Source organism: Strigops habroptila, chromosome 18 (assembly GCF_004027225.2).
Source record: "Strigops habroptila isolate Jane chromosome 18, bStrHab1.2.pri, whole genome shotgun sequence".
Classification (NCBI taxonomy): domain Eukaryota; kingdom Metazoa; phylum Chordata; class Aves; order Psittaciformes; family Psittacidae; genus Strigops; species Strigops habroptila.
Genome location: NC_044294.2, coordinates 2,394,879 through 2,417,829, shown reverse-complemented (window position 1 = coordinate 2,417,829; position 22,951 = coordinate 2,394,879). Strand labels below are relative to the sequence as shown.

At 59.4% G+C, this 22,951-nt stretch overlaps 1 protein-coding gene across 4 annotated transcripts in view; it reads left to right on the top strand.

Moving 5' to 3' along the window:
- Positions 1–671: 671 nt before the first annotated feature.
- Positions 672–22,951, top strand: part of ATP2B4 (ATPase plasma membrane Ca2+ transporting 4) — a 47,624-nt gene continuing 25,344 nt past the window's right edge. For all 4 annotated transcript variants that reach the window (XM_030473066.1, XM_030473070.1, XM_030473067.1 and 1 more), the window contains exons 1-3: positions 672–843; positions 18,821–19,263; positions 22,637–22,834. In XM_030473066.1, the coding sequence (XP_030328926.1) occupies positions 19,068–19,263; positions 22,637–22,834 (394 nt within the window). In that variant the 5' untranslated portion in view covers positions 672–843; positions 18,821–19,067. The remainder of the gene's footprint in view (positions 844–18,820; positions 19,264–22,636; positions 22,835–22,951) is intronic.

Below are 22,951 nucleotides of genomic sequence, written 5' to 3'. Positions count from 1 at the left end.
GGAGCCCCGAACCTATAGTGCCCATGAGGAACCCCAGAACCCACAGTGCCCATGAGGAACCCCAAAACCCCAGTGCCCATGAGGAACCCCAATTTTGCCATCGCTTATGGTGCTACAGGGACCTTCCTCCCCCATGCCTGGAGTGGGGAGCACTGTGTGCATGAGGATACCCTCACGTTTTGGGGTGCCCACACTGCCTGGGGGTGCATTAATGATGCTTGCCCGGGGGGAAGGGGGGACCCCCACACTGCCTGGGGGTGCACATCCCACCCTGCTCAGTGGGGTCCCTGTAACTGCCTGGGGGTACATGCACGCTGCTGACCAGGGGGTCCCCACATTGCCTGGCGGGGGGTCCCCACGCTGCCGAAGGGGGGGTCCCCCATTGCCCGGGTGTCCCTGTATTGCCTGGGGCTGGATTTAATGGTGCTTGGCCGAGGGGTCCTTACATTGCTTTGGGGGGGGTCCCCATGTTTCTTGGGGGGTGCATGTACTGTGCTTGCCTGGGGGAGGGGGGTTACCACACCACCCTACCCAGGGGTATCCCCACTTTCCCATAGGATCCCCACATAGGATTACACCATCCCTTTCCCATTCCCCTTCCGTCCCCCTTAAAGCAGCCCGACGGGGCGGGCCGCCACCTTAAGAGAGCCCCTCCCCCGGCGGGCTGGGGCGAGCCCTTCTCGGCTCGGCTCCGCACGGCTCGGCACGGGTTGCCATGACAAGCATTTTCTCCCGCTAGCTCCGGGTCCGTTCCCTTTATATCCCCCCCCCCCTTCCTCTTTTCCTCCTTCCCATGGCCAGCCGAGGGGGCTCCGTGGCCAACCGGGCGCTGCAGGGACCGAGGTGAGTGTATTGGGGGGTGTTTTTGGGGTGTTTTGGGGGGGTGAAAGCAACGCGCCCACCGCCCCACCCGTTGGTTTCACCCATCCCATTCCCTCCCAGTGTATAACTGGGATTACGCCTTCAGACCCCCCCCTCTTTTAGCATTTGGGGGGGGTGGAAGCTCCATTCAACTTGTTGCCTGCCCTTTGATGGGGGGGTGTTGTTGGGGGCAGCGTGGCAATGGGTGGAATGGAAGGGGGGCGATGCGGTGCTGGGGGGTTGGTGGCTCCGTAATTCCCAAAGGGAAAGGCAGAGGATTGAGGGGGGGTGGGTGGTGTTTGCGGCAACACGAGGTGGTGTGTGTGGGTCTTTCCGCATCCATGGGGCAGGAAGGGGGTTTTGGGGGGCTGCGTGGTGTTTTGCTTATGGTTTTCCCCCTCTTTGCTTGCACCCACCCGGCTGATAGAAGCAGAAGGAGTAAAGGGGAGGGAAAAAGGGAGGAAAAGGGAAATAAAGAACTAAAGGCGAAGCCCCGGCAGCCCTGCCCACATGGCCGGCAGGCAGGAGCCTCTTCCGCACCCCCCATTGCCCCTTCCCTGCATCCCAAGCCTCCGAGCATCGCCCTAACCGGGTACAAGGAGCACCCCGGGGTCGTGGTGGTGGCGGCGGGGGGGTGTTTTGGGTGTTCCCTCCCTGCCTGGCCGGAGGCGAGTGGAGATGTGGAGAGGGGAAGGAGTGGAGGAGGGACAATAGGTTATTGTGCTCTTATCTCTGGAGACCTGGGGTTGGGTGGGGGCTTGGATTGCAGAGCTCAAACCAGCGCAGCCTGTTTCTGCCCGAGGTGGGGTGCAGGGGGGTGCCCAGAGCACCGTTCAGAGTCCTCCACCCCACCCGTAATGGGGCAGGCGGGTTTGTGCCCTCCAGACGGTGCCCTCAATCTTTCGCTTCCTTGAGCGCTGAAACGCACCTACATTATTTAATCATGAGCAAGAGGAGCTGACGTCCCCACTGCCCCACCTCGCAGCAGCACGGGCTTCCCTTCCCTGCTCCATGTGTGTGTCCGCCTGGGTCACCCTCCAAGGAAATCCCACCCTTGGGATCAGGGTGGCTGTGGGTGCCCCCAGGTAGGGAAGGGCTGGCTGGAGAGAGCCGGGTGGTCTTGGAGGCCTCCCAAACCCTTTGATTCCCTGAAGCCTGTTGGGAGCGGTTGACTCGGAGATGTGGATTCTGTGCCCCTGTGCCAAGGCGGGTGCCGCACCGGCGCAGCGGAAGGGATGCTCGGGATGGTGGTGTTGGTGTGGAGCTGCAAGCGGAGCTGGGAAGCGCCCAAGGCATTGAGGCAGAGCTTCCCCATTCCTTGTCCTTCCCCATACCTCGGAGCCCGGCCCCTCGGGGTGCAGGCTCCATCCTTGTTGCTGGTGGCAGAGCCGTGGGTGCTGCCCAGGGAGCGGTGATGTGCAGGGTTCTCTGCAGAGCTTTGGCTCCGTTGCTGCAGGCGAGGTGGGGCGAGCGCTGCAGGTACAGGCTTGAGGGGGTGAAGGGTGATGTTGGGTGTTGTCGGTTGAGCTGGTGACGGAGGGAATTCCCTGCTGTGGATCCGGCTCTCGCAGCGCGCTCTGCTTGTTCAGGATCTCTTGCTGTCGGCGTAGCTGGAGCATCACGGAGCCTTGTGTCCAAGGAGCTGGGACATGCCATGCTGGAGCCCCCCCAGGTCCTTGAGCAGGGTGTGTAGGAGCAGGGAGGGCGCCGCTGCTCCTCTTCACTGTTGTTCTGCAGCAGAAGCACCGGGGTGGAGCTGTGCCTGGAGTTCCCTCGTCTTCCCCAAGGCCTTCCCTGGCTGCCTGTGCAGGGAGATGAGCCTGCTCCTTCCTTCCCTGCCTGCACCTTGCAGGGGCTGTGGTTTCCCTGCTCCTCTATTGGGCTTTTTGGGACTGTTTTCTGCCTTTTCCTGTTGTTTTTCCTTCCCTGCTAGGCCATGAGCAGGGTTTGCCCGCAGTGGTCGCGTGTGCCTGTTGCAGCAGCGCTGGAAGGAGCCTGGTGCTGAGCAGCAGCTCTGCAGTGGGGACTTGCTGCCGATGCCTGTTTGCTGCTGCTCTGTGGCGGGGACCAGGCTTGTGGAGCAGAGCCCTGGCGCTCAGTGTGTCCGTGGCAATGGGATGCAGGCTCTTAGGTGGGGGAGATGGCTGCTGCTGCAGCACAAATTGGTACCACCTCCTCGGTGTTCCCCAACTCCTGTGTTGCGCTGGGGGCATCTGGGAGCGGATCCAGGCAGGGTGAGGGATGCTGTGTGATGCATGTGGGCTGCCTGGAGCTCTCTTGATCAGGATGGATGGAGGCAGAGATGTCCTCTCCGTCATGATTCTATACATGTGGAGATCTGGTGTGCAGAGGAGGAAATAGATCTGTGAGTGAGCTGGGAATTTGAACCCATCCCTCTCACCCTCATGCTGTGCCTGGAGGGGGAATAAGGGCCCGTCCTGCATTGATGGTGGTGGAGATGCTCCTGGGGGAAGCAGCTTTGATGGGGAGAGGGTGGTTGGTGCCTTCCTCCTCTCAAAATCAGTGTATGCAAAGGCCTCCAGCGATGAGCAGTGATGGGCTGGAGCAGAGGGACAGGCAGGTGACAGCCCAGAGCTTCCCACTGGGTTTTCCAGTGACACTGGGACAGGGACCACATTTTGGGGTGTGGGTCCAGCCTCGGGGTCCCTCGGTGCATCCGGCCACAGGAGCCACGTTCCTTGCCACCTCCTGCCAGTGCTTTGCAAGGCCAAAGTAATGAAACATCTGACTTTGATGTTTTAATTAGTTGCTTTTGGCTTTAATGCAGAGGGATAATAGAGTTTCCATGGACTTATAAAAACCTGCCCCTCTATTTGTTCATTAGAAAGAGGAAAGGGGGGAAAATGAACCTAGGCAAGCTAACCCTGGATAGAGAAAGGAAGAAAGCAAATGCTTGAGACGTGCGGAGCGCATGACAACCCGCTGGTGTGTCACCCACCTGGATGGTGACTCTTTTAAAGCAGTAATTAAGCAACTTAGATCCCGGGAGAGCTCTCTGTGAGTAACCGATGAGTTCCGTGTCCTCCTGGATTTGTGAGCTTCTGGGAGGGGTCTCGGATTTAAACGTGGGAAGCTGATGCACAGCGACATGCCCCAGGGGATGTGGGAGTCCTGGCTGGGAGCATCCCTCTGCCTGCACCACCTAGGCAGCAGGGCGAGGGATCTGGGGACCCCGGTGAGGTGGGGTTGTAGAATCATGGAATGGTTTGTGTTGGAAGGGACCTTAAAGCTCATCCAGTTCCAACCCCCTGCCACGGGCAGGGACACCTTCCGCTAGAGCAGGTTGCTCCAAGCTCCATCCAGCCTGGATGCTGGGTGCTTCTGGGATGTTGGTGCTTCTACATCGTGGCATCCAGTCCTAAACACTGTATGGACCAAGGGGACACTGCACATCGCTGGCACTGGCCCTGCTTATGGTCCTCTCCCAAAATCCTGCAGCTAACTCACTTCGGAGCAAGGGAATGGGCATGGGGAGGATCACCCTGCTGGGCAGTGACAAGGGCTGGCTCTTTGTGTTGGCGAGGGTCCATGGTGAGCCTATGGGGACACGCTGGTCCCCACTGCGGGCACCCCTTGCATGGGGACTCCTCGCCAGGGCGGCGGGAGCCAAGGCGGAGGTTTGGCCACTTGTCCGTGTTTTCTGCTGACAGGGAAACTTTTGCTTCTCCGCTTCCATGGCAGGGATGAGTCGGCAGCTGGGCTGAGCCGAGGCGCCGGCAGCCAGAGGAGCCGGGCGCTGCTGCGGCTGCTGGGGGCCAGTCTCCATCGCCCCTTTTCGGTCTGTTTTATGCCGTATTCCCGTGTTTTCCTGCTGCCGGAGCAGCTGGGGGGCTGCGGGGAGCTGCTGCTGTGCCTGGGCAGAGCGCGGCGCGTAGGAGTCCCTACCCGGAAGAGTTTGTCCGGTGGGGACGGGGAGGGAGGAATCCGATCCCTCCTTTTCCCAGGCTGGGATCCCAGCGTGCTTGGCTTTCCGTGGCCCCCGCCAGCTCCCGAGCCCCCTGCCTGGCTCCGGCCTCCTGCTCCGTCCCGGCTGGCAGGGGAGAGCCCCCCAGCACCGATCCGGTGACTCCAGCGCCGCTGTTGGCATCTCCTCTTTGTCTCCGGCACGGAAAGGTCAGCGCTGCCGAACTCGCCGCGGGGCTGTAAATAATCCAGATCCTTCTGGCTCCTGGGCTGATCCCAGCATCCTCCTCCTTGGGCAGAGCAAGGATTGGTGCCAGGGGAGGGATTGGGCTGGTTGGTGATGCCAGCCGGGGGCTGACTCCAGCGCTGCGGAGCCGGGGGGGCAGCGGCTGAGGCCCGAGGCACTCGCTGCAGCAGTGGCAGGAGCAGCGTGCCCTGTGCCAAGGGCAAGAGCCGGGATCGCTGCTCCCGGGCTCCTGCCTTCCCCAGGCTAAAAATAAGCTTCTGGCCCTCATGGTGCTGCCTCTGCTGGGGGGGGAGTGCAGGGGACCAGGGGGGAGCTCAGCCCTGCACCGCGGTGTCAGGGCCTGCCTGGGACTGGACGTGCCCTTTGCTCTTTGAGCATCGGATCCAGTGATCGGATTTTCAGGTCCAGGCTCGTGTTTCGGACAGAAGGTGTCTGATTTTCAGCGTGGTTTCTCAAGATGCTAATTAAGGACCCTGCTGCAGCAGATAGAGCTTTACTGTTCCTTCTCCAGCCCTCACTGGCCCATGAGGTGCTGATGGCCCTGGCCAGCCCCATGGTGTACCCTCAGCTTTTCTCACTCTTTCTTCCCTGCTTGGAGATGCTGATGGCTCCATCTCTCTCTGCTTCAACCCTCCCTGGGGTTTAGTGGCACGGCATCGCGGCGCTCCAGCTCTTCTTCATCGCTTCCCACCTTCTCACCAGCTGCTTGAATGTAACCCCGGGTTGCTGGAGCACTCGGCTGCTGCGGGCAGACCTTGGGCTGCGCAGATGCTGTGTGAGTGGTGGTGGGAAAGCTGCTTTGTCACTCGTGCCAGCTCGCAGGCTGTTGCTGCTGCAGGCAGCTGAGGGACATGAGGATGAGAGAGAAGATGGCTCAGTCCTCGAGCATCTTCCCACCTCACCTCCTTTCTGCAGGGGCTAACCCCCCAGTGTATCGCTGCTCTATGGGATGTACCGCAGGGGAGAGGAAGGCTCCGGCTGTGGCATTCGGGGCAGGGTGTTTGGGTTGCTGTGTGATGCTCCCAGATGAGCGTGGCACCTGGGCAGCCTCTGGGAGAGCCGCGGCAGCGCCGGCTGCATGCAAACCCTGCCGTGACATCTCTCTGCAGCTGCCAGCCGGCAGCGCGTGGTGCCGAGCTTCCCCGGCATTCCCAGCCCGCTCCCCGGCATTCCCAGCCCGCTCCAGAGGGGCAACCCCGTGGGCACATGGCTGAGCTGAGTGTATGGATCTGGTATGGCCTCTGGGATGGAGACAGCCCTGGGGTGACCCAGCCTGGGAGGGAGCTTGTGCTCCAATGTGAACCTGGTTAAATGTTAGTGCTGCCTCTGGAGAAGGGGCAGGTTGGTTGGTGTGAGGAAGGGGTTTGCGGAGAGACATCGGGGGAGAGTTTAGAGCAGCTCCCAGTGCCTAAAGGGACCAACAAGGAATCGGGAGAGGGGCTTTGGACAAGGGCCTGTAGGGACAGGACAAGGGGAATGGCTTTAGTCTGCCAGAGGGGAGATTGAGATGAGCTCTGAGGCAGAAGCTCTTCCCTGTGAGGGTGCTGAGGCGCTGGCACAGGGTGCCCAGAGAAGCTGTGGCTGCCCCATCCCTGGCAGTGTTCAAGGCCAGGTTGGACACAGGGGCTTGGAGCAACCTGGTGACCCTGCCCATGGCAGGGGTTGGAACTGGATGAGCTTTAAGGTCCCTTCAACCCAAACCATTCCATGACTCTATGAAACAAGGGCAGGCTGGGTCTGTGGCTGATGCCAGCAGCCGGTAACACCAGGCTGGCAGTGGAGGAGCCCGAGCTGCCGGTGCAAGGCTTGAATTGTGCCTCGTGAGGGTCACATCGCTTGTGCCAGCGCCGCTGCTGGAGCGCAGGAGGGGAGCTCTAACACCAGCCCACCTCTCCGCATTACTCAGTGCCGGGGGCTTATCCCGTGTGCGGGCAGAGCTGGCAGCGAGGCCGGGCTGCGAGTGCCTGGGGATGCTGGGGGAAGGAAGCGCGGGGTGAATCAGCTGCAGGGAGCTGGGACCAGAAGCTTGGCTTGGCTGCGGAGAAGCCGGGAGTGTGGCTGATGGATCCGGGGTGTCCTGGTGCAGACGTGGCTCTGACTCACCGCATCCTGCTTGGGAAAGTGCAGGGACCCACAACTTCCATCGGAGTGGCTCTGCAGGACCCCATGAAGGGTCTTTCTGTGCCCACCCATTCCTGGTAAGAGCAGGGCTGTGCTCATCACCCAGGGACGCATCTGGAGCTGGTGGGACCCTTCCTATAGCCGGTGTCCCAGCTCGAGCCGTGAAAGTGTGAAGCTCCCCAGCCTGCATTTTCCAGTGTGACTAGTGCTGGCTATTTTTAGTTGTCCAAATTAAGCTTGTCCAAATGATGTCTTTTGAGGTTTATTTGAGGGAGGAGGCCTCAAGTGGTGTTATTTCCCAAGTGACGAATTGCTCTTAAGTCTGACCCCAAATGGACTGTCCAGAAAACACAAAGGGAAGGACCAAAGCAGCTCAGTGTGTTCAGGCAGTGATTCCTCTTGGAGAGCTTCAGGGTGTACCTGGGGGTGTTTCCCAAGCCTTTTCCTCCTGGGGGAAGGAGAAAGCAAGCAGCCAAGACCTGTTCACCTCCCCATGGGGGAAAAACCAGCTGTATAACCTCATCCCGCTACCTGTTTCAGCATCCCCAGGGTACGCTGCACCCCTGGGAGCCTCCTGCATGGCTGCTCCATGGAGTATTAAATCCACAGGCTGCTCTTCCCAGGGACAGTTTGCATTACTTGGCGTGTGCTGGGTGCCAAATGCAGCCGATGGGATGGCGGCTCCCTTGGGGGAGGCAGCTGCTTTGCCTGCTGGAGCCATGGGTCAGGGTACTGATGTTGCTCTGGAGGTGCCTGGTTTGAGGGTGGCTCACCCATGGGTGATGGAGACATGGCTCTCTGGGTACCCAGTGGATGCTCAAGGGCTGGGTCCCCTGGGTGCAGCCATGAGCCATGCTCTGGTGAGCCAAAAATCCTTCCACAACGTGCTCTGGCTCCATATCCGCCCTCGAATTCTGTTGTGCTAACTCCTGACCCCGCTGCCTTTCATCTCTTTCCATTCGTTGCTTCCCTTCTTGGCGTTGTTTTTCCCACTCTTTCCATCTCTCCCTGTCTGTGCCTCCTATCTGTGGATGTGCTCATCTTCTGTGTGCCTCGTCTCGCCTTGCTGGGCAGCAGCTCTGGCATCCCACACCTCCTTTACCTGGGAATAGCCCTTCTTCTTCCTCCTTCCCTTCTCCTTAGCATCTGGGTGTTTCGCTGCAGGGCAGCAGCCGGGGGATCCTCTCGCTCCTGCAGTTGAACGTGAAATGCATCAAATCCTTGCAGGATGCTGCGGATCGTGCTTCTGCAGCACTGGGGGGACCTGTGCTGTGTGCAGGTGTCCTCTGCTCTCCATGGGCAGATGCAGCCTGGGGCGAGGAGGCTGGAGGTGTTTCCTGCCCTGCCTGGCGCTGCTATTCAGGGGACTGTCTCTTTTCCCTTTGGAAAGGACGATGAGGGATGCTCTGTTCCTCCTCCTGCTCCCCCCAGACACAGCTGCCTGCACAGACTGGCTCCAGCTCATCGAGGTGATGGCTTTGGGTAGAGCGTTGCTGAGAAGGGACCCAGAAAAGCAGAGAGTGGAGGGGCCTCCCCAGGTGTGTGGTGTAGGTGATGCTGGGAGACCCTGAACCGAGCAGGCTTCCCTGGCAGTGAGGCTTGGTTGCTGTGTTCCATTGGTCTTGTAATGCAGAGAGCGAAACCACTCGCTCTGACCCTGCCTGTGGTCAGAGGATGGTGCAAGAAGCTGATGGGGAGGATGATGATGGATCCCACCAGGGGATGCAGGCTCATTGCAGGCAGCGTGGCTGCCTCCTGTACCCTGGCACCATCCCTGTGCCGGCTTTGGGAGCTGGGTTGTGGTGTGAGCCGCTCGCTTTATTCCCTGCGGATCGCCTTGCTCCATCCCTCCATCCGCCTGTGCTGCGCTGCTGGCTGCCAGCACAGCGCCCCTAACACCCGGATTGCAGCAGTAATCTCTGCCCTATCGCTGCTAAAGCTGCCATTTATCCCCAGATTAGCACTGGTGCTTAGATACCCACCTCTGTAAGTGCTGGCCGTGGGCAGGGGCTGTGGAAAGCTTCCCACAGCTCCTGCAGCTCCATGTCCAGCCAGTGTGAAGTGGCTGGTGTCCGGCTGTCACCTCGGGTGACCCCGGGCTGTGCCATGCAGGGCTGGTTTGTTCCTCTTGCTTGGAAGCTGCAGGGCTGGCTCTGTGCTAGTGGGGGCATTGCTGGGCTCTGAGCCCCACCATGCAATGGGGTGTCCTTGTCCCCCTTGTATCTCGTCCCATCTCTGCAGCAAGGGATTCTGCTGGAAGCAGAACTCAACCCAAGCTTGGGAATCTCGGCATCATCGCGGGTTCAACACCAGAGTGATGTTTTAGGGGGACACAACCTCCAGGCTGCCCTCCCCCAGCATGGTGAGGTGTGATTTATGGGCGCAAAGGATGTGCAGTGTCAGTGCTGGAGCAGGTAGAAGGCACCATCCCACTCGGAAGGATGCAGGAGGTGGGAACCTCGCCAGCGCTGGCACTTGAGGAAAGGGATATCCCAGTTTCCCTGGGTTACTGGTGCAGTTGGGAGCCTCTGGGGCGTTGCCTGAAGCCGGGAGGGAGCGTGTGGGGTTGGAGACGCTGCATAAACAGGGTGGCAGGTCAGGACGGTGCTGGGCGCCTGCGGCATGAGGGTGTGTGCGTGCATGGAGGCGGGATGGGGCCGGGAATGGCGGTGCTGGGAATGGCGGTGCTGGGAATGGCAGCATCCAGGACACCAGGGCTCCATCACTGCATCCATAGCATCGGATCAGGTCCTGTTGTGGGGTGCAGTGGGGATTGTCCCCAGCCATTGGGAGTGCCCATGAGGATGCCGATGCTGTCGGCACGGAGCGATGCAGCAAACGCCCCTTGGCAAGGGCTCAGCCTCCATAGGGTGACCTTTAAATGTATTGGCACTTAATTAGACATGGAGCGGTGTTAAAATGCGTTGACACCTCGTGTAGGCAGAGGACTGGATAACGCCGGGAATGTGTTGGCTGGCTGTGGATTACCTTGGGGCTGTGGCTGGCGCTTCTGGGAAGTGCAGCTCTAACAAAGAGGCTTTGAAGAGCAGATCTGGTGCGTGTGTTCCCCATCCAGCCCCGCATGTCCCCTCCTGGGTGGGGATGCAGCGGAAATGGGGGGTGCCTCCAAAGCATCCATGCAGTGGGATGCAGCCATGGATGGGTGGGAGAGCCAGGGCTGCATGCCTGGGATGGGTGTCCCTTTGCCTGCTGGCTCCTGCAGCATGCTCCTCTCCTTCTTGGCATTTCACACCCCTCCAGCCCTGCTCCTTTCAATTTAATATCTATTTCTCAGGCAGATTCCTGCTATTGACATCAATAACCAGTTCTCCAGCTGCAGGGTGTGTGTGGTGGTGTGGGACGGGGAGCAATGTGCCCTCCTGCAGCACTCTGCCTTATCCCAGCAACTGCCTTGGATGAGCTTTTCCTTCCCCTGCCCCTCCCCATGCTCTCCTGGCCCATCTGGCTCTTTCCTCTTATTTATTGGTACATATTTTCCAGGCTGTGATTTCCCTCTTCTGCTCTGCCCAGATTTGATCTCCCGATGATACCATGAGGCTTTTGCTCTGCAAGGGTCTAATTTGGTGCCCGGGATGCAGGCTTTCTTCCCTGGATAAATATTGCCTTTCGGTCCTTCTGCGTCTCTCCTGCTCTCTCTCCCTCCCTTTAATTAGACTTCTTACTGCATGGAACAGTTTGCAGTTATATATGGAAAACAGCCTACACTTTCCCAGGAGCGGGGCATGTCGGGAAGGGAAACGGGAGCAGCCGGCGCGCTCTCCCTGGGAGCTCGTGTGTTTTTCCTATCGCAGACACGCTTTTCCCGGCTCTATTTTTTAACCCTTTGGAGCAGGAAGGGTGCCCACAGCCCCCCCGGTCACTTACTCTTTCCCTTTGCCTGAAATTCCCCTCTCTGCTTGGACTTTTGAATGGGAAAACATGGATTTGTGGTCCAGCGCCAGGGATACCTCCTAGCTGGGATTATTGGGGAAGTTACCTGGTGCCCAGCACACCATCCATCCGGGATGTGATCCAGAGCAGGACTGCGCGGGAACCCTTGGAGCTGGGTTGGTTGGGAGCTGTGGGTGCTGGATCTGGGGGCACCCATCCTGTTCCCCTTCCTTGTGTGGTGAGGACGGCTGGAGGATGCTTCTGTCCCCAGCCCTTCACCGTGTCCTCAGGGCTGCTGCCAGCCTCAGGGTTGGGATCTGAGCATTGGGTCATCCCTCCTGTTGTCCCGGCTGCTGTGGAGTGGCTGGACTTGTTGGGGTTCCCCTGTAGAGCATCCCAGCTTTGGGAGGCCCTTGCTCACTGTTCTGCAAGCCACTGATGTTCCCTGTGGTGTCAGACAGGGTCTGCTCCCCCTGCCTCAGTTTCCCTGTTGGGAAGAAGAGGGTATTTGTTAGTTATTGCTGCTATTTTGGGTTCTCCGTGGGGTTTTTTTTCCTCTCTACCAAGCTGGGCAGGAGGAAGCAGCTCATTGCGGTGCTCCCATTGAGAAGGTTAGTGCTGTGCTCCCCAAGGTGTCTTGGGGTGCCCGGAGACCCAAGGGCTCAACCTCTCCTCCAGCTTCCAGAAGATAGCAGATGCTTCTCCCAGCCGCTGCTGGGAGGAAGTAACTGGGCCTATTTTAAGCCCCCGGGGATCTTCAGGGTAGGAATCCCCTGTCCCTGTGTAATACTGCTATAAATACCCCGCTGTACCCGCGTGTCCTGCCCGTAGTGCTTGGTCTCTGGGTGCTGTTTGCTACGGAGGCTTCTGGTGCTCTGTAGGTCAGTTCTTGCCTGTTGATTTTCACTTGGTTTCAAGCCAAGCATCCTGAATAGGATGGAGAAAGGTGGGAGTTGGGACTGCTGGGATCTCCTCCCTGCTTAGGGAGAGTGCTGATGCTGTGCTCAGGTGTGGTGCTACCTCAGTTTCCCCATGTGTGAAGGGAAGGAGGGATGTGTGGGGAGATGCGTCCCACTGGAGAGCATCTGCACCCGGTGCTGGGCTGCCCCATCTGATGGTGGGAGCCAGGAGAAGCTGCGTGGGGACGGAGCATCTGCATGGGGATGGGATCCCAAGTGCCCATCCCAGGGGATCATCGGTGTCATCTCCCTTCTGCAGCAGGGTGCTGAGACCAGGGAGCATCCGGGTGTGCCATGAACTGGGAGGATCCAGGTTGGTCGGAGCGTGGGGCTGGGATGCGACTGTTGCTCAACATCCATTAGGTCAGTGGTGCTGCAAGAGGAGTTTGAGAGGCGGAGTCCCAGGCCTTATCTATCATCATCTGTATCTATCCTATCATCAAGTCCTGCTCTGCAGTCTTGAAGTCGCCTAAATCCCAACCCAGTCCCTCTGTTGCTTTGGTCTCGCTCGCTTGCTCTAGGCTGCAAACCAGCACAAAGACAAGCCCAGGGTTGTGTCCATGGTGGGGCTGATGTGTTCCATGGGGGCAGCCGGTGGGAGCTCCCTGCCCCGGGCACCTCCCAGTGGGGCATTGCAAAACACATTGAATGGGAAAGGAAAGAGTGAAGAGTTGCCCAATGTGAGCCAACTGATGCCTCATTGCCTGCTACCCACCGTGCTCCCGGTTGGGGTGTGAGGAACCTGTTTCCTGATGCTGTGGGAGGGAGAAGGGATGAATGAAGCCTCGTGCCAGGGTCCATCACGGCCCCTTGTGCTCGGCAGTGGGGATGCTTTGCCTCTCCAAAGGGTGGAGAGCTGCAGGTATCTGCTGGTGCAGGAGGGGCTGGGGTTTACTCTCTGTGTACTGCTGCGTTCCTCCACCGGCTGTGCTACCTTGTAAAGCACAAAAGAATAATGAGAGGAGCTGGGCTGATTTAGTGCAGGCGCCGCGAGAGAAATACCAAGGCCTTAGATGGAAACATTCCCTTTGACAGCTCGCCTGGAGACTCCCTCCTTTCCCTTTCTTTTTCCACCCCCCTGAAATTCCTCGCCTGCTGCACCCTGTGGCTCAGGGAAGCCCCAGGGCTGAGGGCAGATTCCTGAGCCTCCAGCACCCACCAAGGCTCTGACAGCTGGTGGCTTTTCCACGTGGATGCTAAAAGATGCGCTGGGATGCAGCGGGTTTTGGGGGACCACGTCATGGATCGCTGCATGTTCCGTGCCCCCGCAGCACGCTCCGTGCTCTCCTGCCTCCAGCCCCTTCCCTGCCTCTCACAAGAGCTAATTGCTGCCTTGGGCATGCAAAAGCCCCAACAGTTTTCCTACCTTCGTTAAATACTAGGGAAAAATGGAGCTGTAATTAGTGGGCTGATGGCAGCTGCTGGTGTTCCCTGCGGAGTGGCCTGCAAGGAGAGATGCGCTCTCGGAGAAGGTCGCCTCTGCCTGCCTTTCACTGGTGCTTTCCACAAAGCCTTGGTCCTCGGTGCATGGCTCAGAGCTGCCATCCTGCCTTTTGGTCGTGATGGGAGAGGAGGAGGATGGTGTGATGGTGCTTGGGCAGGGTGATGCTTTGGTTTCTTCTCCATCCATAGAATCATGGAATGGTTTGGGTTGAAGCGACCTTAAAGCTTATCCGCTTCCAGCCCCCTGCCTCTGTTCCTGTAGCCCCTTCAGGCACTGGAGCTGCTCTAAGGTCTCCCCTTAAGGAGCCTTCTCTTCTCCAGGCTGAACCCCCCAGCTCTCTTACCCTGCCATCCCTGTCACCATAGTGCTGCTGTTCATGCTTGGTGACAACCAAACCCATCCCAGCGAGGCGACAGCTTGCTGGGGACATGAGGGCTGGCTTGTACCTTGCACATGGCTCGTTGTGCCACACAACCATGGTGATGCACCCCGGTGCCTGCGCTCCCATCTGCGGGAAGCGTGCGCCTTGGCACAAGGTGTGGGAGAACTACTACGGCTCTGCCGCCTGTGGGCTGTGGTGACGGTGCCATCGGGGCCAGCAGCTCCGAGCCTGCCACCGCGTGTGACAGCATCACACGTTGCCTGCAGTAACCGGGTGGGTTCTGTGCGTCCCTGCTTGCAGACGGTGGTGAGGGTGCATAGGATTTGGCACCACGTGAGAGCTGGGGGATTGGGACTTGCTCTGTTGTGCCCCAGGGGATGGTGGGTTCCTCCTATACAGATGAAGGAGGGGGAGATGCTGCCTTTCCCAAGGGGTTAGAGTGGGAGATGGCTTGAGCTGCTCCTTGCCCCGCAGCACGTTTCCACTGGCATTGGTGTTTGTGGGCGCAGCATCAGCCCTGCGCTGTGCTCTGTGACGTGGTTTCCCCTGGCTCGCCACCAGCACTTCCTGGGTGTTTCCAGCTCCTTTTCCAGCTCCAGTGCATGTTTAGTCCCCCCCAACTCTTGTAAGATGAAGGCTGGGAGCTTCTTCCCCTTCCAGGTTGCAAGGGAAATGCCCAGAGAAGCTGTGGCTGCCCCATCCCTGGCAGTGTTCAAGGCCAGGTTGGACACAGGGGCTTGGAGCAACCTGCTCTAGTGGAAGGTGTCCCTGCCCGTGGCAGGGGGTTGGAACTGGATGAGCTTTAAGGTCCCTTCCAACCCAAACCACCCTGTGATTCTGAGGTGTTGTGGTCACTTGGGTCTCCCCCATCCCAGGCTTCTGGCTTTGGTGTTCACCCATCCCCATGTGCAGCACCCTGTGGTTGGTGGCACTGGGGGGGGTTTCCCCCTGACGGGTGCTGGGGTGGCCCCAGTGGGGAAGGGAAATGCCCCTGGGGCAGCCCCGAGGCAGCGCGCTGGGGTGGAGGAAGCAGATGCTGCGGTGGGAGGAGGTAACGTCCTGTGGGTGTTGCAGGTGCCTGCCCAGGGCTGGGTGATGTCTGGGCTGTGGTCTCGGCACCCTGTGAGAAGGAGCAAGGGAAGGTGGATGTCTGTGCTGCAGGGAGAAGGGGGTCACATCCAGCTCCCTCGCTGTGCTGGTGCAGGATGCTTTGTGCGGTCTGTTTGGGGTGTTCCAGCCTGGCCTTGCCTCTTCCACCCTCCCCTGCTTGGGGCATGGTCCCTCTCCGTGGTGTCAGGGTGGAAGGTGCAGGTTCCCGCACCATGACCTGCTCTGACATCCATGATCCTGCGCCTCCTCCTTGGCTGAGAGCGAGTGCTGGTGAAAGCACAGCCTCTCCATTGGGGTTGGAGCTCAGCTTTTCATTTCCAAAGAGAAAAATCTTAAACCCGAGCCAGGAATGGGTAATTCTGGGGGTTTGGTTGGGTGGTTTTTTTCCCTCCCTGCTTGGCAACATAAGCTGCATCCCTGACAGCTTTACATCGAGTTTACCATGGCAACCTACAGCAGCCCAGTGTTTCCAATGCCCCATCCTTGAAGTGGGAGAGGAGACGAGCCCTGGTGGGTGCTGCTGAGGGGCTGGGAGTGAGGGGCAGCGTATGGGGTGGCCTCTTGTAGTGCTGCAGCCAGGCACATGCTTGTGGAATGGGATAAACTGTGCTCCACGTGGCTGAATGGTTTCTTAATGGGCCTGTTCCTGCCTGGCGAGCTGGTGGGATTTGTGGCTCTGGGCAGGGGATGTGGCGTTGCTCTTCCTCAGCATGGTGCTTTCTGCCATGGATGGTGGGAGATGTCCAGGCTGGAGCGAGATGCAGGAGGAGCTGAGGGGTGAATTTCCCTCTCCTTCATGGGTATAAAACCCAGCAGAGCTTGGTCAGGGCCTGCTCCATCCCTGGTGCTGTGCTGGGGTGCGCAGGGTGGTGTTCACCATTGGTCTGAGTGTGCTGAGCCGAGCCAGGAGGATTCATGCTCTTGCCTCCTGGCCCCGCACCCGGTGCTCAGGCAGCATCCCCAGCCTGGTGTGTGCCGGGTGCTGGTGCCATGGGCTGTGCCACCAGCGTGGCAGCAGAACCACTCCTGGCGTGGCTGGAGGTGTCGCATGTGGCATGGTGGAGATACCCCTTGTCCCTCTGAGCATCCCGCTTTCCTCTCCTTCATGCTTCATCCTTGTGTCCCGCTCCGAGGGCAGCTCCGGAGGCTGGCCTGGCTGTTCCCAGCCAGGACAAGGTCTAACGTAGCTGTTTATTATTCCGGGCAGGTTTGTCTGCAGCACCACATCGGCTCTGCTCCTTGCCAGCCACTGCCTCCTTCCCGGAGCGTTCCTGCTCCTTCCCCCGGCCCACAGGTCGGGAGGGTCCGTGTCCTTCACGCTGCCAAACCCCAAACTCCTCCTGGTCTGCAGGACCTTGTCCTGCCCAGGGGTGCTCTTTGCGGGGTGATAGTGCATCACTTCGGGGTCCCATGCAGCCATTCCCACATAGGGCAGTTGGGCTTCTCGTGGGTGCTCCCCCCTGGGCTGGGTTTTCTTGCCCTGCATTCACAGGGGGGACCCTTCTGCCTCTCCTACTGCTTGGGGGCTCTGGAAATGAATTATTGGAGTTGGGGACAGCTTGCTGAACGCTGCTGGAGTCATTGGGAGCTTGTTGGAGTGTTGGCTGTAAGGGAAGCCTGAGTGCAGCTCCCTGATTGCCTGGGATGGATCCTTCCTGTGCCGGTGGGATGGTGTGAGGTGGATCAGGAGCAGGTCTCTGACCTGGCCGATGCTCCGACCCCGAATGGGGCTGGAGGAGGATGCTCAAAGCAGACAACAGGAGTTTTCCTCCACCACGGTCCCTCTTCTCTTCAGAGTGAGCCCCTGGGGCTGGTGCTGCTGGAGGGGCTGGGCACGGGCTGGTGATGATCAGTGCCCCTGAGCTCCTCCAGGGGTAATTATGGACTTGGCTGTGCAGTGTTAATTAACTGTCTTTCTCTTAACCTCTAAGCTCTCATCAGAAGTTGCTGGTTGCCATGAAAGAGAGGAAAAAAATTAGTGTGTTGAGGTGGGGGGAATTATCTTTTTTTTTTCTCTTAATCAGCAGGAGTCTGTTTAATTGGACCTGTCATCTCCTACCCCCTGCTGCTGGCAGCTTCGTGCCTCTAAAACATAGATGAGTTCAGCTCCATGAGGAGCCCGGGGTGACTGGGCTGGCTATGGTCAGGGATGCTGGGTCGGGGATGCTGGTGAGCTGGTGCTCTGCCCAAGGGTGCACATTTGGGTGCCCCAGGAGCTGCAGTGCTGTGGGGGGAGCACGTCCCTGTGCTCCCCATCCCTTTGCTGCCTGCAGTTAGTGGACAGGACCCTCCTGCAGCGGTGGGATCACTGATATCCCTGAGGTTCGGTTGGTGCCTGTTGCCTCCTGATAACACCAAGAGCCGCCCTGGGTGTTGCTGGTGGGGTTGGAGCTCCCAGGGGCCAGGGTGTGCAGGGAGCAGATTGCAAAACTGCTGTGATCAGGGCTGGAATTGGGGTTGTTTGCTGCAGGGTGCTGTTGGGGTGGCCCCATGATGGTCTGGTGCCTGTCTGGTGAGTTTGTGATGGATGGGGCATCCCGTGTGCTCCTGGGAAGCAGCGATGGACTTTTTCCCTCTCTGTCTCCTTGCTCTGCTGCCTCTGATCTTGGCTCATCAGTGCTGATGCTGCCTTAGTGACCATTCCCCTTTTGTTATTCATTTATATTGCTCTAGGAAAGTGTTTCATTTTCTCTCCATAAAGAGCCTCCCTTGCAGGCTCTTTGCCTCTGTAGTGCTGCAGAGGTGTCTGGGAGCATCGCTGCTGCCATCTGAGCTTGCGCCAGAGAAAGCCCTTTCTTTCCCTCTCTGACCAGAGCAGCTCCCCCTCCAGTGGACACCTTCCACTAGAGCAGGTTGCTCCAAGCCCCTGTGTCCAACCTGGCCTTGAACACTGCCAGGGATGGGGCAGCCACAGCTTCTCTGGGCACCCTGTGCCAGCGCCTCAGCACCCTCACAGGGAAGAGCTTCTGCCTAAGAGCTCATCTCAATCTCCCCTCTGGCAGGTTAAAGCCATTCCCCTTGTCCTGTCCCTACACTCCTTGTCCAAAGCCCCTCTCCAGGTTTCCTGGAGCCCCTTTAGGCACTGGAGCTGCTCTAAGGTCTCCCCTTCAGGAGCCTTCTCTTCTCCAGGCTGCCCCAGCCCAGCTCTCTCAGCCTGGCTCCAGAGCAGAGCTGCTCCAGCCCTCGCAGCAGCTCCATGGCCTCCTCTGGACTCGCTCCAACAGCTCCATGTCCTAAAATCCCCATTATAAAACCCTTTAGGTTGGAAAAGACCTATAAGACCGTTGAGTCCAACTGTTAACCCAGCACAACATGCAGGTTTTAGCAGCTTCTCTGCTTCCTGCCGCATGTCTCTGCTGATGGAAGGTCTGGGTGCTGCGAAGCCCCGTTGATGCTGTCTCTTGGGATGCTCTCTCCTACCTGCCGGCACTGCAGTGATCCGGTGCTCCCGGGCCAGCAGCCCATGCAGGAAGCAGCTGTTTTCCACTGCCGAGGTGTATTTTTAAACCCCAGTGAATGGGAGCGTCTCTGCATGCCGGGCGGCCGGGCTTGAGCGAAGAACCACCTGGGAGCTCTTCCTGCCCGGCCCCCGCGCTGCCGGAGCTGGTGCCGATGGTTTTCCCTGCACTGTGGCCGAGTGCATCTCAAACACCCCACTCAGCCCATGCCGAGCCTGTCCCAGCTCCCTCCAACCCCAACTCCTGCTCAGCCGGGTTCTGTGGTGACCCCACAGGGGCTGGGTGAGCATAAAGGTGCCTCCAAACCACATTCTTCCTGGTGGATGCCCATCCTTGGGTACCACTCCATCCCGTGGGGTTGCGTGTGTTTATTAGTAGGCCTTCGAATGCTGATATTTTTGTTTCCCATCCTTGTTTTTGCAGCTCCAGTTGCTGTGGTATCCAGGGAGCCCTCCTCCTTCTGCAGGAGATGCACGCTGGTCGTTGCTAAGGTCGCCTCCGCGGTAACATGCACATCCTGTTTACACCTTTATCCGGAGAAGTTGGGCTCGGATAGAGGCACCCGCTTCACCCGGGCAGCCCCCAGGGAAGGGGCCATCCCGAGCATCCCCCCAACAGAGCCTCGAAGGAAGGTGCTGCAGGAGCCACCAGCCGCCGCCGCGCCGGCAAGATGACGAACAACGTGGCCGACCACCACCCCGGGAACTCGGTTGCTGAAGGCAACCATGAGGGGGACTTTGGTTGCTCCGTGGTGGAGCTCAGGAACCTCATGGAGCTGAGGAGCGCCGAGGCGGTCGCCCGGCTCAATGACTCCTATGGCAGTGTGCAGAATGTCTGCAAGAGGTTGAAGACGTCGCCAGTGGAAGGTAAGTGGCCATCCTATGGAGGGGGGGACCACTTGCTTGGGTGCGTCTGGGCTGGAGGTGGTGGCTCAAACAACTGAGCTCACAGTGTGGTCCCATCGCAAGCCTTGTGGGAGATGGCTCCCTGCATCTGATGAATGGAATGATCACTTAAGGTAGAGAAGGAGGAAAAAGAAGAGAAGCATCTTCCCTAGGGATCCCCTGAGGCATAGCCTGGAGCCCTGCACCCCCTGGGAGCATGGAGCGGAGGTGGGATGCAGGCAGGGGTGAGGAGCTGATGGGTGTGTGGGAGCTCCTCTGCTGCTGTCAGTACCCAGGTCAGTACCAGCCGTTCCCCTATATAATAACTTAGTGCTGATGGCAGGGCTGTATGTGGTGGGGGTGAAGGAGAGTGTGAAGGTTGGAGGGGCTGCGTGGAGCTCATCTGCTGAGGGATGGGCAGCGCATCCCTTATCAGTGAGCAGGGGCAGGCGCTGGGGCTCACAGCACAGGGTGGCTGCGGGTGTCTTTGCACCCCTTCCTTGCCATTAAAAGAGGGGGAGAGAGCCCCTGCTTACCTGGGTTTGGGAACAGGATGCGGCCCCATGGCGCTGTGTGGGCTGGGGGCTGTGGCTGTGCCTCGGCACTGAGAACTTGTGTGTTATTCTTAGTGCTGTAAGCTGGGGATTAGCGTGTTTCCCAGCTGTGAGCGGGACCGGGAAGGAGAGACAATATCGGGATGTCATTAGAGAAGGGGGGGAGTCCCGGTGGAAATACCAAGTCCAGGTCGCAAAACAATGTGTTTGGCCTTGCCAAAGTGGGAGCGGGATCCTTGGGGGTGGGAGAAGAGGGGAGGGAAGGGAGAGGACTTGAAAGGCTCAGCTGTGGCCCGGTGTCTCTTTCCAAGGGGAAGGCCAAGGGCTGCTCCTTGATCCAGGTGCTGCTTCCAGGCATTGATGAGTGTCGCTGTATGTGGTCCCCCCAGCATGTCCCTGCCTCATCCTCTCACTTTGGAGCTTTGCTGTCTGTCCCAAACCCCGTCCTGTTGAGCACTGAGAGCACAGAAAGGTTATTTCCTATAAGCTGGGAATTTTAGGAAGGGTGAAAGCCTGAGTCACCTCTGTCTGATCCCATTGGAGCGAGGTGTTTGGCTCCTGCTGTGCCAGGGTTGTCTCTATGGGGTGACACCACTATGGTGCCACAACCAGGGAAACCCCAGCAGGTTGAAAGCTGCAGGTTGGAGCATGTCCCTGTCTTGATGCATCCATGGGCAAAGCCTGGGAAACAGGGAGTGGGGTCCCTCAGCCCTGGAGAGCTTGGGTTGTGTGTGCAGGTGGGATGCTCCAGCTGGGGTTTAGAGAAAGATATGGAATGTGGGCAACACCAGCCACATCTTAGCATGTGCAGCGTGGGATCTGTGTGTGAATTCCCCCTGGGAAGTCACAGAATCAGAGAACCATCAAATGGGTTGTGTTGGAAGGGACCTTAAAGCTCATCCAGTTCCAACCCCCTGCCGCGGGCAGGGACACCTTCCACTAGAGCAGGTTGCTCCAAGCCCCTGTGTCCAACCTGGCCTTGAACACTGCCAGGGATGGGGCAGCCACAGCTTCTCTGTGCCGGTGCCTCACGTCTCCACACACCGATGTGCACGGGCAGCTCAGTGAGTCACCGGTGAGAGCGTCCTTGTCTCCTTTCTCTGGTCTCCCCGGGGGTGACAGTGTCAGCAGATGCTGCCCTGAGTCACCCGCTGGCAGCGGCAGCTCCAGGGGCTGCTGCCTCCTCCCGGGGCGAGGGAGAAGATGGGCGAGGGTGAAGGTTTTGCACCCAAAAGCAGCTTTCCCAGACCGCGGTGCCTCTAATGCAGGGTGTTGTTCTCCTGCTGTCCCTTGTGGCCTCCATCCAAAGCTTCCCATCCACCTCCCCATTAACCAGGACCCCCAGACCCTGCAGTGGCCCTGGTTGGGAGGGATTCTCTGGCAACCACGGTGCATGCCCGGGGTACGTGCCTATTGCATCTGCTTTTTGCAACCCTCCCCGTGCCAGCACAGATGAATTGGAAGCCCCAACACCTCCCAAACTGCCTCAGGAGGGTGTGGGAGCTCTGGGGTCATGCCCATGGGTGGGACATGGGTTTTGGAAGGAGCCACATGTGCAACCTCCCCTGCCCCGTGGCAGCATCCCCCATCCTCGTGCGGGAGCACGTGTGTGCCCGGCACATGCGGTGCCTCCCCAGCCCTGCCGTGAGTCAACCCACAGCAGTTAGCCACATTTTCCATCCATCCGGCTGCAGACGTTGGGTTGGGTGGGAATCGGAGCTGGGAGATCCCAGGATCCTGCTGCCTCGTCACAGCTGGGTGGGGACCCGGCGCCGCTCCAGCACATCCCCTCCCTGCAGCCGGGGTGTAGTCGCAGCAGGAAGGGGGGGGGGGGATGCATGGAAGGGGAAAGGGATTCATCCTGCTGCTTCCTCCTGGCTGGGGTGACAGAGTTGTCCCAAGCAGGAGGAATTGGTCCTCCCGGGAGGGCATCGCTGCCAGGCTGCTCCAGGCACCGGGATGTGTCCAGGGCCCGTGTTGCAGCCGCCTGCCCGGTGCATCTCGGGAGCTGGCAGCAGCCCCATGGGCCATCTTAAGGTGGAGAGAGCTGGGGGGGGCTCGGTGCTGGGCTTGGTTAAGGTGGTGCTGGGCAAGGAGGGGCTGTTCTCACCTGGGACCCCATTGGCTTTTTAATGGCTTTTAAATGCAGGGGATGACCGGGGCAAACTGTCTGCTATTGCTGGCCCATGCCCTGGGATGGGAAGGTTGCTGTGCCCCCCTTTTCCCCCTTTTTGCCCCCCTCTCACTCCATGTCCATGGTGCTTGGCTGAGCTCGGAGACTCTCCTGCTGCACTGGGTTGGTCTCCGCAGCGGCTGCTCCTTGGAGCTGGCAGGAGAAGAGGTGAAGGCTGCTTTGTCCCCCTTTTTCCCCCCTTTTTCCCCCCTTTCCCCTGTGTCCATGGGGCTCGGCTGAGCTCGGAGACTCTCCCGCTGTGCCGGGCCGGTCTCCGGAGCGGCGGCTGCTTGGAGCTGGCAGGAGAAGAGGGATCAGGTGGCTCCGGCGGCTCCGAGCGCCGCTCGCGGTGCCAGATTTACGGCTAATTTGATGCCGCATGTAAACAAGCCGGCCAGTGCCAACTGGCATTAACTGGCACTCGGGCTCTTGGTGAGGCTGCAGCACCGGGGAGAGGCGGCTCGTCCTGCCCGCCCCGGTCCCTGCGTGCTCCCTGCCCCATGGGCGACAGGAGCCAAGCCCTGGCTCCCCTCTGCCTGTTCCTCATGCCCCTGCGCAGGCAGGGAGCTGCTCCTCACGGGGGTCCCGCTGTGGGGTTTGTTCTCATCTCCACCTCTCCCCTGTCCAGGCCTGTCTGGGAACCCGACCGACCTGGAGAAGAGGCGGCAGGTCTTCGGGCAGAACTTCATTCCTCCCAAAAAGGCCAAGACGTTCCTGCAGTTAGTGTGGGAAGCGCTCCAGGATGTCACGCTCATCATCTTGGAAATCGCAGCCATAGTCTCCTTGGGCCTGTCCTTCTACCACCCGCCGGGTGGTGACAATGAACGTGAGTCCCCTGTGGTGGTGGTGGGCCCGGTGGGGGACCCACCTGAGCTCCAGTGCGGGACCAGGGCTTTGGGATGGATGCTGTCTCTGGAAGGTCACCATATGGGTCACTACACTG